Source organism: Pan troglodytes, chromosome 1 (genome assembly GCF_028858775.2).
Source record: "Pan troglodytes isolate AG18354 chromosome 1, NHGRI_mPanTro3-v2.0_pri, whole genome shotgun sequence".
NCBI lineage: Eukaryota > Metazoa > Chordata > Mammalia > Primates > Hominidae > Pan > Pan troglodytes.
In genome coordinates, this window is record NC_072398.2 from 33229157 (window position 1) to 33244592 (window position 15436).

Here is a 15436-nt window from a genome sequence, read left to right on the forward strand (position 1 = left end):
ACTTTCATACACTATCATACTGTACACTTCAACTTATTATGGAAACATCAAAGTTTATCAATTTGAAGAACTAAAAACCCTTGAAACCACAATCACTATTCTCTAAGGATTCGCTACATAATCCATCATTTCATTTTCAACATATGCTTTTATTATATGTTAGGCAAACCTGATGTAGGTTCTATATGATACATTTGCACAAATGTACCTCAGAATTCTAAGGCTAACACAGTAATTCTTTGGCATGTTGTTAGCGTACGGAAACTTGTGAGAAGTGTGGTCAGGGATCCAGATAAGATGAAAGAAAAGAGCTGTGATTCAGAAATGGTTTTGCAACCACCCAAACTTGATACTTGGCCAAGAATACAAAGTTGATAATATTATCATTGTTTATAAAGTATTGATAGTCATAGGAAACCATTAACTTGATAAGCTTTGTGTATTTCTACTTTGTGTGAAACTGGCAGTAAAGATTTGGCAAATCTAACTTAGAAGAAATCTAAAATGCTATCATTCTGGGAGATAATTGTAAAATGTGAATGTAACTGATTCTTCAAAATATTAAATATATGGAATTTGGTCCAGAAAAAAATGTTCATCTGAAACAAAACCACGTAACTGTAAACTTAAGATGTTATTCTTTATGCTTCCACACATATATCACACACACATGCCACAAAACAGCCTGAGTTTTGGTAATCTCAATATGAGTTGAGATAATCCTGATGTTCCTGCTTGTCTTTTGCTTTAGATATGAGCTTCTGAGACGTAAAATCCAGCAGCCACTTGCATCAAATCCCCCAGAAGATTTAAATCGGTGGCACAATATTTATTCAGGAACTCAGTGGTTTTATGAAGATAAGGGTCTTAGCAGGTGAGATTACAAAAACTATAAAAACAAATGCTGGCATTTAGTTCTGGGCATGTTGAATAGTTCAAAGTATCTCAGTGTCTTCATTGTGTGAGCGTGTTATCAGTTATGCAATAAAACATGTTTGGTTATTATCTGTGGCATTAATCACCCAGCTGTAACAGTCAGCATGTTTAATGTTTTCCATCTTAACTGCATGCTTAAAATAAGCCTTTTGAAGTTGAACTTGTAGATGTTCAAGCCTTAACCTATTGCCTTTGTCACGGCTCTATCTAGACATAAAACGTTATGGAAGAATTTGGAAATATTGAACACATACAAAATGGGGAAAATTCCTGGGCACTTGTAGAATGCTTGCTATTTCTAGAAATGGCTTATACATGAATTATAATGACTTATAATTGATTGTAAGTTATTGATTCAGTCCACAAAAAAAAAAAATTAGTGAACAGGATTGGGACTTGAAAGAATTCAATCTAGAGTTCAAAGACATTCAGTAAAGGCTAATAGGTGACAGTAGAAAAGGGTGCTACATGGGAGAGTTAGGAGATCTGGTTCTGCTTTATCCTGTGCTAGAGAACTAGCTTTGTGACTTTAGGCCACAAAGCTTCACTACTTAAAAATCACTTAACTTCTCTGGGCTTCATTTTTGTTGTCCATAAAATGAGGTGATTTTATAGAATTAAATGACTTCTAAATCTTCATGAGTTCAAGCAATGTGATTAAATTTCAGAAAACATGAACGTTATTTTATGAAAACTCCTCGATCATATGTTTCAGTAACTTTTCTATGTGGGTCATTATTTTTCTAGACCCACCACTGGGTAGCTGTAGTCTGAACCCTGTTTACCATTCTAGCCTTGTCTCCCATCCCTTTCTTACCAAGGCCTCTGCATTCCAGCCACATTTGTATTGCATTCAGTACCTCCAACATACAACACTTGCTCCTTCAGCTTTTCCCCATAGTTGCCTTTTCCCGTTGCCTGACTAGATCATCTGCCACGTCTTAGCCTGGAGGTTTCTTCCTCTAGGAGGCCTTTCCTGCCAACACTCTTGCTGGTCTGATTCAGCTCCTCTGTAACATTTCCATAGGACATCCCCTAACATATCACTATTGTCATTGTAGTGTACTGGCCTGACTGCTTGTCTAAACACCACGTTATATTATCAGATCTACCATAAGGTAGGGGTGCGGTCTTCGTGACTCTGTCTTCAGTTCCTAGCATGGTGTCTGGCACATAGCAGCACATAGTGCCCTACACCTGAATACTTAAAAATAGGTTAGCTCAATCAAGAATTAATTCACTTCTCTGTACCTTAGGAATATTAGCTGTAGTGTTCTTCTCTCTGGGGAATGGCAAAACTAAGGAAAATTCTCCTGTCCTCTTAAAAAGTTGTGGTGGGAAAGCATCCTAGTTCTTGTAAGATTCTCAGAGAGAGGCATCTCGTAAATCTGATCAAGCAACAGAATGAACTATATGAAACTGCCACTTTTATAGGTGAAGATTGGTCAATTACTAGCAGATCCATGTTGCTTATCCTAAATTATAATGCTCATTATACTATTCTCAACTACTTTTAATTCATTATTTACTTAATTTGGCATCCCTATATGATTATCACTTCAGTAGAATAAATTCATTTATTTTTGCTTATTTGTGCTTACTGTGTGCTGAGGCACTGTGATAACGAACAAAAGATAAATACATCTTAGCCCTTGACCTCAAAGAACTTATAATCTAGTGGAGGAACCCTTCCCCCCGCCCCCTCCATAGAGAGTGTGATATAATATGTATTTTTATATATTATATACATTATTAATTATATATAATAATATATATTATATATTTATATATTGATTATTATATATAATTACTAATATATATAATTAATATATATATTAATTGCTGTCCTCAGAGTTATCTACAAAGTCACCAATTCTGCCTAAAGAAGTCATTTCAAATAGTAGCTTCCTGTGACCTATGAACTCTTAAGTGCTTAAATATAACTATTTCAAAAAATAAATAGAACTTGACTCTTTAACATTACTGAATCTGAGTTTTAGCCATGAGCTACTCAGCAAAAACAAAGAATAAGTTTCCAAAAGTTAATTTTGTTTCTTTATACAAGAAATGAAAACTTATTAAATAATTAGGACCAAGGCCATGAAGTTAGTTATGAATTTTTAGTGATTCCTCTAAGGATTCTTAATGAGAAGTTCAAATCTAAGATTTCAGGAAAAAATAAAGTGAATTTCCACAACTTAAATTGAAACATGAATTGACATAAACACACCCATGACAGCTGCTTCCGGAAGGGAAGTGTGCAGATAACAAAATTGTGTTGAAGGGATATATTGACTAGTTTCATAATGCCAAATGTCATTTTTTTCCGGTAGTACTTGCACAGATTTTTTTTATTTATTAAAATAACAGCTACAACTTACATTAAGCTTGTAGAAAAAAAAAAAGCATTTCTTCTTAACATTCAGTGTAAATGGCGTGAGTCTTTATAAGAATCTCTTTTTCTAGCCCTCTACCCTTTGTAAGTCCATAAAAAGCTAGGAGTGCCTTTAGCCCAAGGGGGGAGTGTCTTGCAAATATGAGAGAAAACCAAAACTTGATCCCCTGGTGGGCAGGATATTTTTCTCTTTAAAGGAAGTGATTTTGTTTGGTCAGATGGTGCCACTGGCCACCTTGGCAACATCCGGGGCTCCTTGTTCCTGCTGGTCAGCTAGTGGTCTCTCAAATTGCAGAGGGGGATGAAGCTGAGTGTTCATCATGTGTTGGTTCACACCTGTGTTACAGTTCCTTCATGGCCCTTCCTTTGCCTATATTTGTTTTGCTGATTTATTTGTTTGGCCAGGTATGTTTTCTTGGGTTTTTAATTGAATTCTAATATCTTTGGGAGGATTATGTAATTTCCTATTCTCCCCAGATTCCACCATCCCAATTTCCTTCTTAACTTAACGTCTGCATAAATAAAAGGAGCACTGAAGTGTTTCTTACCATCTTGACTTGAATATCACCATAGTTACATTTAGAATCAGCTTTTAAATGGCACTTCTCCTGATATAAAAAGTAAAATTAAGATTCACTAGACATCTCTTTATGAATATATTTGTGACAGTAAATATAAGTTGAAGCCAATTTCCTAGTTCAAGTGGTCTATTTTGGCTAAGTATGTGTTTATAACGTATAGAAAAGCACCAATTTAATTTAAAACATCATTATATTTGGAAATTCAGATCATTCTAGTAGTTATTTTTTCTTTTATATCTACATGTACAAAACAGTCTCAAGTCAATTATCCAGATAATTTAATTCTAACAAAAATACTTTTTGCTCTTATGATTATCTTAGGTAAGGAGTAATTTTTGTCTAAATTGCACAGCTAGTTGCCTCATTATTGAATTTTGCTCTGCCTGTGTAGACACGAATTCCGTATAACTACAGGTTTATACTGCTTGTCAGTTTCTAACTTTTCTTCCTTAATAATTCCTTGCAAAGTGAGCAAGTTATGGTTGTTGGGGGAACTATAACTTTGGGTTTCCTGACATTTTCATCACTTAGAAAATCTGGTGAACGTGCTGTTATCATCTGAAGCTGCCGAAGTGAGTCAGGCAGGGTTTAACAAGAGGGCGGCGACCTCCCTTATTTTAAGCATCAATCTACCCTTACAATTTTCAGCACCTAACAACACTGCCTTGGTTCCTAAGTGATCAGATAAAACTGCTAAGAATACAATGAGCATGTTCTCCTTTTCGTTGTGGATTTAAAGAAGAACAAGTTATAATAAACAATAGGGTTATTTTACTATTATAGAGAAAAGATTGACTTGCAGATTATAATTTAGATTTATAAATTAGCTTTCATTAAGTTTATGAAGGAATGTATGTTCTAATTGCTATTCCTTTTAATTATTTATACATTTCTCAGAGTATTTTTTTTTTGCAATGACAATTTGGATGGAGACCTCTATGTGATTCCTCGAGAATCCACTAATTGTATTACATTTAAATTAAAACATTCAAAATTAACACATTTTCGTCTTATTTTTCAAAGAAGGGTAAGACTTAAGATGTAAATGCTTAAGCTAAATATATCATAAATTCTAAGTTTAAATCTTATTGACATATATTTTCATATATATTTTTAAACCTACTAAAATAAAGATGTTTCAAGTCCTAAAAGAGGATGCCATTTCTGTGGGGGATAATATTCAAAATAACATAACTTTTGTTCCTCTTCTTTGTAATGAGATTAAATGTGTATAGATGACATCTTCATCTTTGCTAGTATGAAAGACTGGGTCAGTTCCATGACACGTGTTTCTATAATATAAATAATGTCAGATTGTAGCTATTAAGTGAAGAAGTTAACTTTGTACATAGAAAGGGCAAGTGAAAGGAAAGCTTCTCCCATGACTACCAAGATGAGATATATCCTGTTAATTTATTCCTTAATACGGGAATGTGAATAAAAATTGAGTCTAAGAATGAAAGCCAACTTCTGTCAACACTAGTATGCCATCTCATAGCCACGCACTTAATTCAAAAGGAGTAAACATGTCTTTCACTTTCAAATTAAATTGGTCACAGTGTTTTTTCCCATTGGATTTTTTTTTCAATGCCTTACATGCCCCACACGATGTCCTTTTCTGTGTCATCATATTATGTGTTACCTCCTTGTATTAGCCCATTTTGCAATGCTCTAAAGAAACACCTGAGACTGGATAATTTATAAAGAAAAGTTTACTTGGCTCATGGTTCTGCAGGCTGTACAAGAAGCCTAGTGCCAGCGTCTTCCTCTGGTGAAGGCTTCAGGGAGCTTTTACCCGTGGTGGAAGGTGAAAAGGGAGCAGGTATGTCACATGGCAAGAGAGGGAGCAAGAGGGCGCTGGGAGGAATGCCATGCTCTTAAACAACCAGCTCTCCCCTGAGCTAATATTGTGAGGGCTCACTCACTACCACAGGGATGACAGCAAGCCATTCATACGGGATTCACCCCCATGATCCAAGCACATCCCATTAGGGCCTACATTCAACATTGGTGATCACATTTCAACATAAGATTTGGAGGGGACAAATATCCAAACTATATCACTCATGAAAAATGAACTTCTAAATCCAGAAGGATATGTTTTGTCATAGGAGGTTTTTTTCCCCTAGTGTTTTCTTAGAATAAAAAAACAGAAAAACTACTTTCATTGGCTGTATTTCTTTCTCATGTTGATGACAAAATAGAACAAAGATGGAAATTACTGCAAAATTATCTTAGGTCTGACAATTCTGGTAGTGTAGGTATAGATAGCAACAGAAACATAACAGCTTCAAGTTTCACTCACAATCTAAAATGTCTCACATTAAAAATATTCAAGTGTGATAAACATTACTCTTCAATTTTTGAAGCAAAAATCTTCAATACTCTTTTTAGAATCAACAAATAGATTTTTTAAAGTGTCTACCATCAGCTGAAAATTTTAATAGCTATAGACTTAAGCAATGGAAACAATATTGCATTTCATTTTTCTTTGTTTGCTATTCCCACAAAAGATTTGAAGATGTAAGGAAAGGTATGATTTATGAGATTTCTCAAATCCACACTTGTGTGATGGTGTACTGAAAAATACTTTGGGTTGTGGCAGAGATGAGGAAGAGTTAGTGGAAGAAGCAACTAAATAACCTGCATTTTCAGAAGCGTGATTTATATTGGTGACAATATTAACACATGAATTCTGTTAGGACATCAATAAAGTTGACACATTTTTAATTCTGATGAAAATAACCCCAGGCATTCTGCAGCTGCCCTGAAGAATTTTGGTTTCCCCCAATATATCAGTCCCTTCCAAGATACAAGCCTTCACATATTTTGCCCTGGACAAATGTCTTCACTGGATAAAATACCACTTCTTATCAAAACCTGCCCCAAATGTTACCTCCTCCGTGAAGACTTCCCAGCTGGATATGGTTAAATTAGATGCTTCATCTGATGCGTATTCAAAGAATAAGGAATAAATGAATAAATTAGATGTTCTCATTTAAAAACATATTTCTGTAAAATCTTATATACACTATGGCTCCAGGTGGACAGATAACAATTTTATTATTTTTAACACCTGGCATATTGGTAATATCCAATAAATATTAAATGAATGAACAAATAAATGAATGATGTATTAAATATGAAAAAGCAATATACTTTGTTTTCAATATATTTTTAAAAGCACTTTGCTAAGTTTCAGCAGAGATATTTTTTCTATTGGACAGGTAGATTTTTATCTCACTAACCTAAAAAATTATATAAGTGACCTGAAATTTTTGAGACTGAGTGCTTAAATAACTCTGAAACATCTATTCATTCATTTATAAAATTATCTATTCAGTAAATAAACAAATTAAAACTGCATCATTTAAACATAATCTAGTTTTCTAATTCATTGGAGTAATAACACCTGAACCTTGAAATGAATATTGTTCCACAAGTAAGATTTTAACACATATTATTTTTTATGAGGAAAATTACCATAGTCATGTCTATACCATAATAAAGTTTACAATTTGCTGTTTGGGGAGTGGAGGAGGGAGAGACCGGAGGATGGTCTCAAGCAAATGGGGGAAAAACTATTGTAATAGTCCAAGTATTCCTAAATGGACCCAAAAACAATTGGTTTTACTGGCTACATCATAGACTCAGTATAAGTATTCACTTACTTTGAATACTTATATTGCAAAAGTTTTTTCCTACAGAGTTTAAAAAGGACATTTTTCAAGACATGCCTAGAGAACACACTTTGTATTTAGAGAAGAAATTGATTGATACACATAAGTTTTGTCATAAGTATATGATGTTAATTGATCTAGCATTTTTGTTTTAAAATGTATTATTTTATCATTTATTAAATGGAATGTCCCATTTAATATCAACAATCAACACGTAAGTCCATTTGAAAAACAATATACATAGAGTGAATGGAAAACCACTTCAAGCCAACTAATACATTCTTTTTTTGATATGAAGTGGTGAAATGTGAATCAACGTATATATGTAGACAAGCCATAGGTATATATTCTTACTAAATACAGATTGGAATTCAGATGAAATGAAAACAGTATATTTTAGTATTTAAGAGGATTCAGGATCTTGTTTCCTCGGCCGGGCGCGGTGGCTCACGCTTGTACGGAATCCCAGCAGTTTGGGAGGCCGAGGCGGGCGGCTCACAAGGTCAGGAGATGGAGACCATCCTGGCTAACACGATGAAACCCCGTCTCTACTAAAAAAAAAAAAAAAGCTGGGAGTGGTGGCTGACACCTGTAGTCCCAGTTACTCTCAAGGCTGAGGCAGGAGAATGGCGTGAACCCGGGAGGCGGAGTTTGCAGTGAGTTGAGATCGCGCCACTGCACTCCAGCCTGGGCACAGAGCGAGACTCCGTCTCAAAAAAAAAAAAAAAAAAAAAAATCTTGTTTCCTTAAAAATTTAACTTAACAATGAGAGTTAAAGTACAAAAGACAAATGTACGGCCTCAAATGAAATATCTACTGATTTCTCAATTAAATTTTTAAAAAGTGGAAATAGTGTAATATTGGAGATGAATAAACCCTATGTCCAGCTACCCCTATTAACTAGTTGTGCAAACTTACACAAATCCACTTGTTTCTCAGGGTCTCAGGGTTTTTTGTTTAATCTGTATGATGTAGCAGACACTTTATTATTTGTAGCAGATAAACTCTAAAGCCATCTCTTACTCTAAAATTTTAGAACCACCTTGAAAACAGGCATCGCAATTGTGTGTATGTATGTGGCCTGAGTTTTGTAGACGTAAATTGTGTATTTCGCCATAACTAAATTATTGTGAAATCTCTTAAAGTATTATAAAAACTAAAGCCCTATAGAATTTATTTACAATCAACCATTTTAGCGCCACCTGATATTGTTAATTCCACATGTAGGAAAGAACCACAAACATGGTATCACTTTAAATCCATAAAGATTATTAATTGTATAATAGCATAGACATGTGGAAGAAAAATTTACATATTATAGGAGAGGAGACTAGGTATCCAGACTCTAGCTACATTTCTTTTAAGTCATTTTATGAAGTAAAATATAATTATAAGTATTTTACCCAGGGAGAGAGCTAATGAAGCCAAGGTCGCTGGTTCAATTCCCTTGTGAGCCATTAGCTTCATTTCATTCCATTGTCATAGGCTTGCTACCCTCTTAACCCCGACTCATCATCCTTCATATTCATACTATTGGTTGCAAAGGAAATTTGGCCAGACTGTTTGAATGTGTAAGCAAAAATCTATTCCCTCTGCTAGAAAAATAATGCAAAGTTCAAGCCCTAGTGATATGACATCATCCAAGTATGGACAGAACAGATTATCATTATGATTGTTATTATTACTATTATTATTATCATCACTATTATGTTGGCCGTATAGCATCATGGTTAAAAGAGCAGGCTCTGAAATCAGACTGCCTATATTTGAATCTCAGTCCTCCTACTTATTATCTCAATGACTTGGACAAGTTATTTATCTCTTTGAGCCTTGTTTTTCTTATTTTCAAAATAGGTATTATAATAGCACCTTATAGAGTTTTGTGAGGAATGAATGGGTTAACATCTGTAGAAAATGCCTGACAGCTATTAAGTAACTATTATTATTTTTTAGTTGTCTGGATTATGTGGACTATTCAGCACTTGGCTAAAAAGCATATGTATTCATTTTCCAGGACTGCAGTAACAAAATATCACATACTGGGTGGCTTAAAACAACAGAAATTTATTCTCTCACAGGTCTGGATATAAGAAGTTGCAAACCAGTTTGTATTGTGGACCAGACTCCCTTCCAAAGCTCTATAGAAGAACCCTTTCTTGCCTCTTCCAATTTCTGGTAGCCCTAGGAAATCCTTGGCTTGTGACAGCATAACTCCAATTTCTGTTTCTGTTTTTACATGGCCATCACCTCCCTGTGTGTATCCATGTGTCTATAAAATTTCTCTCTCTTTTTTCTTCCAAAGACATCAGCATTGAATTTATGGTGCTGCCTAATCCAGTATGTCCTCATCTTAACTTGATTACATCTGCAAAAACCCTATCTTCCAATAAGGTCGTGTTCACAGGGACCAGGGGCTTGGGCTTGAAAATATCTTTTTGAAAGATACAGTTCAACCCACTACAGCAGACAAAGCAGAAATAAAAGAGGCAATAAACACCTGAGAAGAGATGGTAAAGCAGGGAGGTGTAGAAGATCTGATGCAAGCACATATTTAGGAGAAATAGATAAATAGCCTCAAAAAGTCACTAAGTTTTACCTGTAATTACAATAGAGCAACACCCTTCAATGTGGCTCAGGCAGAGACCTGCAAATATATCTTCGGGCTATGAGTAAGAAACAGGATGAGTCAAGCAGATTTCTTCTACCTAGGTGGCAGTAAAATGCTCTGAGGATCCTGATATAATTTTGGTCAAATTATTTAACACAATCCTGCAAATGGCACCTACCCACCCATGCCCCACCACCTTTGCATCGTCAAATCAGAGATTGTGACATATTGAGACAAATACTGTGGACCTTACACTGGAGATGAGGTATCCTTGATCATCTAATAAACCCAAATTAGGTAATGATCTGAGGCTAGTGTTTGCCCTGTGTCCTGGATGCCTCTGGGATGGTCGTGTGTTGCACTACATGTTTAAGCAAGTATCTCAGTCTAAGCTATTGTCCACTCATAGACTGACTGTGTCTGTTTATAGCATTTCCTTACACAGGTAGTTCTGAACCAAGCAAAGGAAGCCTGATGGTCTTCTGCCCAAAATTGGTTTAAAAAAAATGGTGGCTTTACTCTATAGTCAATTTAATAAATGACTTGGAAAGTCCTCCTCATATCACATCATCATGTCAGTTTTTGCCTTCTGCAAAGTAATATTCGGTTTCCACTGTATTGACTCAAGTAAATATGTTCACACTATGGCAAAATACAGCTCACTGTAGCAAAACTCTCAGCGGGAGAATGTTGTACACTTTGGTCACAGTTACAATTTAATTTAGGGGTTTATCTGTCTGCAGTGAGATTATGGGAAAGAAGCATAGGTATCGGAAGAAAATGTTGATGAGGGATTCTGATATTTGAAAATGGATGAGTTTCCAAAAAGAAGAGCATAAAACTCTCTGGATCAAATTCAGATAGAAAGCTGGCAGGTTGCCTGATTTGTAATTGCATCTTGAATTGAGCTGTAATCCTCACCACTTCTGAAAACAATAAGAATAAGAAAATGATAAACCACATTTGTTTTCAATAGCAATATTTGTTCAGCATTCCTAATAAAATATTTCCCTGATGTTTTGGTTTATGCTGGCAAGTCACAAAATTAATGATATGTGTTGTGTAAGGAAGGAAAATAAAATAATGTATTTTCTAGGGAGGAAAAGAAAACAGTATTTTGTAGAGGGGTGGAAGGAAATCCTGTATTTTGTGAAGAAAAAACGAAATTATTTGTTAGATTTTCTGTAAAGTAGAAATTCATATACTTTTTTTAACAAAACAACATTTTAGGTTTACAACCTATGAATATATGCTCTTCGTACACAACAGTGTGGGTTTTACACCGAGCCGAGAAGTGACTGTGACAACGTTAGCTGGTCTTCCAGAGAGAGGAGCCAATCTCACTGCGAGTGTCCTTAACCACACAGCCATCGACGTGAGGTGGGCTAAACCAAGTAAGTAAGCTTCTCATACCTGTGTTAACACTTTGTGTATTTTTAAAAGCATATTCTTTCTTTACTATGAACCTCCCCCATGTACACATCATTTTGATAGTGAAGTGTTACTGGTAAATTTTTACCAATTGCAGATTGACAGGGCTGTCATTGAAAACTTTAGAAGGGCCATTTTTATTAGTACCCAAATAAATTAGAAATGGACACATTAAAACCCTGGGGCCCCTGTGCCATTCTTGAGATGCAAACTCTCTCCTACTTTGACATTCTTCTTGGGCCTCCTGCTCTCCCTCTGTCATTTCCTTTGCATGAACAATGTAATTTCTATCATACCAGGCAGTTGTGATAGACATGTCCATGTATTAATTGGATACAGTGTACTATTGTTCACCTTCCTTCAGAGAGCTCTGCCCTAATATCTTGTAACTCGTCGCTCATTAGCAAGAACCATTTAATTGGATTGCAATAATGGAACAGATTCTTCCCAGTGGATCATCTTCAGACTGGCTATGGACAGAATTCCAGCTTGATCCAGTAAAAGGAAGCCTAGACATCACCACTGGATTCACTTAAATAATGCAGGGTCGACCCTGGACCTGCTGGGAACACTTTTTTAACAGGCATTTGGAAGAGTTCACAGAGTAATCTAATCTGTTCCTGCAACGTTACAAACCACAGTAACTGAAATTTCACAGTTACTTGGTCAGTAGGGTAGTATTAACATGTTAATTTGTTGTGATCTGTTAATTTGTGTCAATCCCTGATGACTCTCAGGAAAAAAAACCCTGAATCTACCATGAGAATATGTATTAAAATCAGTCTTATAGGTATAACTTGAGATCCGGCAAATAGTTTCATCAAAACTTGTCAGAATAATACCAAATATTGAGAAATACCTGATCAGGAAAGACCCACTCAAAACATTTTATTTATGAAAGAACACTCTGCTCACTGGGGTAATCATCTATTGATGATATAAAAAGATGAAAAATCACTACTGGTTGGGCAATGTAACCATGTGATTTTGGTTACACTGGATCAGCCTTGAGTTTGGTTACAGCTTAAGAAGAGAGATGCTCCATTTAGGACACCTGAGTGATATCAATTGTGAATTAAAGCCAGAATCGAGGATATCAATTATAAATTAAATCAGTAGGTTAGGTTTATCTGTGTTTCTACAAAATAATCCATCTTTACAAAAGAAAACTGTCTTTCTCTGGTTTTTATAAGGCTGCAGGTTTCTAATGATCTGTGACACTTGTATTGGGACCTCTTAAACCATTTTAATGGAATAATATAAGTTAATTGATGCTTATGGCTACCCTCTGAAACACCTCTGGGAAAAATACAAAGTTTTTATCTGGGGATGTGTTTTAAGGCATATTTCCATTCATCTCCCTCTTGCTCTCTACTCCACCTCACTAACTGATTCATCTTAAAAGCCTACTCATAAAGGTAGGCTCTCCCCCCTCATCTGACATTTGAATACTTTTGTTAAGATCCGGCTGGTGAATTTCCACCAATATAGGTCCTTCATGTTATAATTGCATTCCTGAAGTAACTGTGCTTATAAAAACTGACAAACCTAATAGATCTGAAGCAGCTCACTGAAGTTTCATTACCTTGGTAATCTGAACCTCTGACCTTCGGGATGTAGGTAATGCAATCTGCTGTTATTTCCATTCATACCTTGGAAATTTTTCAGATAACTATTTGTGAGCACAAAGGTTAACTCTCAGAAGAGGGTCAGTCTTGCGAAAGCTTGTTGCATTATCATTTTCTTCTTTTGTGCAACTTGCTATCTTAAGTAAATTAACTAGTCGATGCTCTGTGAAAGGTGGCCTATTTTTTGCAATTTTAATTTTAAATTGTTGTCTTGATTGGATAGGAAAAACATGGCATACAGCCTAATATGCTCAAAGGCAACAAACTATAGATTTAAAATACTTTGCAGTGGAAAATCATGTTTTAAATTTATAAATATTTGCTTATTAAAAATCACCTTCCAATGTATATATATATATTTTAAAGCATGGTCTTTGTCTATTATGACCCTCCCCATGTACACATCATTTTGGTAGCAAAATGTTTCTGGTAAATTTTTATCAATCACAGATTGACATGTATAAGTTATTAAAAACTTTTGAAGGGCCAGTTTTAAACATTAGTATCACATACATGATATGTGAGATAAAAGCATCCCTGTGTTACTTCAGTTCATTTTCGGAAGGCAGATGTTGCAAATTGGCAACACAGTGGCCATATTTCCTTCCTCTTCCAGCTTCCATACACTGTTTTTGAACTACAGTATTTGAAAAAATAATATTTGCAAACATTTAAGAATTATACATAAAGATGATTTGAGGATTCACTTGACAAGTCAAATGATGGGGTGAAACAATACCCACATTTCTGGAAGGAAACTATCAGCTGGAACTGGCTTCCCCTTTAGACAGATCATGCCCTAAAAATCTGACCCAGTCCCCATTTTCCTGGTCCCAATAGACAGGTGATGTTTATCCCTGCTTTATATGATAACACAAAATATTTTGCCCTAAACAAAATACACCAAAGATAAATTATATTGTAATTTTGAAAAATCACAGTTTTTGTATTTGAAAAATACCTCACTTAAATTATTTATACAATCCTCAGAGAAGCACAATGAGATAGAAACCAGCCCATAGTAACTTACCAAAAATTATAGAAAGTACCAGTTCCCAAACTCAAACTTAGGACTCAGGCATCAAATTTTCTATTTCTCATGCGTTTAGCCTTAACAGTCATTAGCACTTTAACAAGAAGGATTTAAAAGGATCCTTCTCATTTTGACTGCTCAGTCTAAAATAGAAGGCAAAATAAGAAAATGCCTACCAAAGGGAGTACAGTGGAGAGATAGTGCCTCCTTTGAAGCTGATTCACTAAGGAAGTCAGTGGTGGTGAGAAAAGAGCAGTAAAACACTGGAGGGAGTGAGAGGGCAATGCTTTGTAAAAGAGGAAATGAAAAATCATCAAAATATTGTCTACTTTACTGTCTGTCAAGAGCTCACCCCAACCTGCAGATGTTCATATCTTGTATCATAATCCTCCTGGTCTTGCTCTCTCCTTCCTCTTTTTTTCCATCTTCCTTCTTTCTCTATTTCCTTTTAAAAAATGTTTTTGTAGAGACGGGTTCTCCCTATGTTGCTTAGGCTAGTCTCAAATTAATGGGCTCAAGTGATCCTCTCTCCTTGGCCTCCTAAAGTGCTGAAATTACAGCCATAAGGGACCATGCCCGGCCATTTGTCTATTTCTCTTCTTCTACCCTCTCTCTCTCTCTCTCTTTCTTCCTATTTTCCTTCCTTCCTTACAGATACATTTATCACTTTCTCTGTCCTGAGCACTCAGTGAACTCTCTGGAAAATTCATAAAGTATGAGGGTATCATCATTAAGAGGGCAAGTTTAAAACCACAGAAAAAGCATTTGTCTCATCCTGATCTCTTAATCAGAAACTACCAGGTTTGATAGCTAGAAGAATATCTGACTTTGCCTGAATTTATCTGATTAAGGTGGCAATATCTGTAAATAATTCCAAATCTCATCTCTTCTAAAAAGCATCTACCATTGTTGCCTCACCTTGTTCCTCTGTTCTCTTTTCCATCACTTTAGTTATCAAATAGAAGAGACCACATCTGACTTTTCCATTGTCTTCCTTCTCAGTCACTTGTACACCTGTTGTAATCTGTCTCTCTTCTCTTGTACTCTACATGGTTTTCTTAAAGTCATTAGTTATCACCTAATGACCCGTTTCAAAACTCTCTTCTCAATGCCATCCTACTGTGTTCCTCTTGTATCCAGCACT

At 35.5% G+C, this 15436-nt stretch overlaps 1 protein-coding gene across 1 annotated transcript in view; it reads left to right on the plus strand.

Annotated features, from left to right (window-relative positions):
* Positions 1–15436, plus strand: part of USH2A (usherin) — a 798713-nt gene that overhangs the window by 543127 nt on the left and 240150 nt on the right. The window contains exons 42-43 of the mRNA XM_016938662.4: positions 752–874; positions 11431–11594. Of these exons, the coding sequence (XP_016794151.3) occupies positions 752–874; positions 11431–11594 (287 nt within the window). The remainder of the gene's footprint in view (positions 1–751; positions 875–11430; positions 11595–15436) is intronic.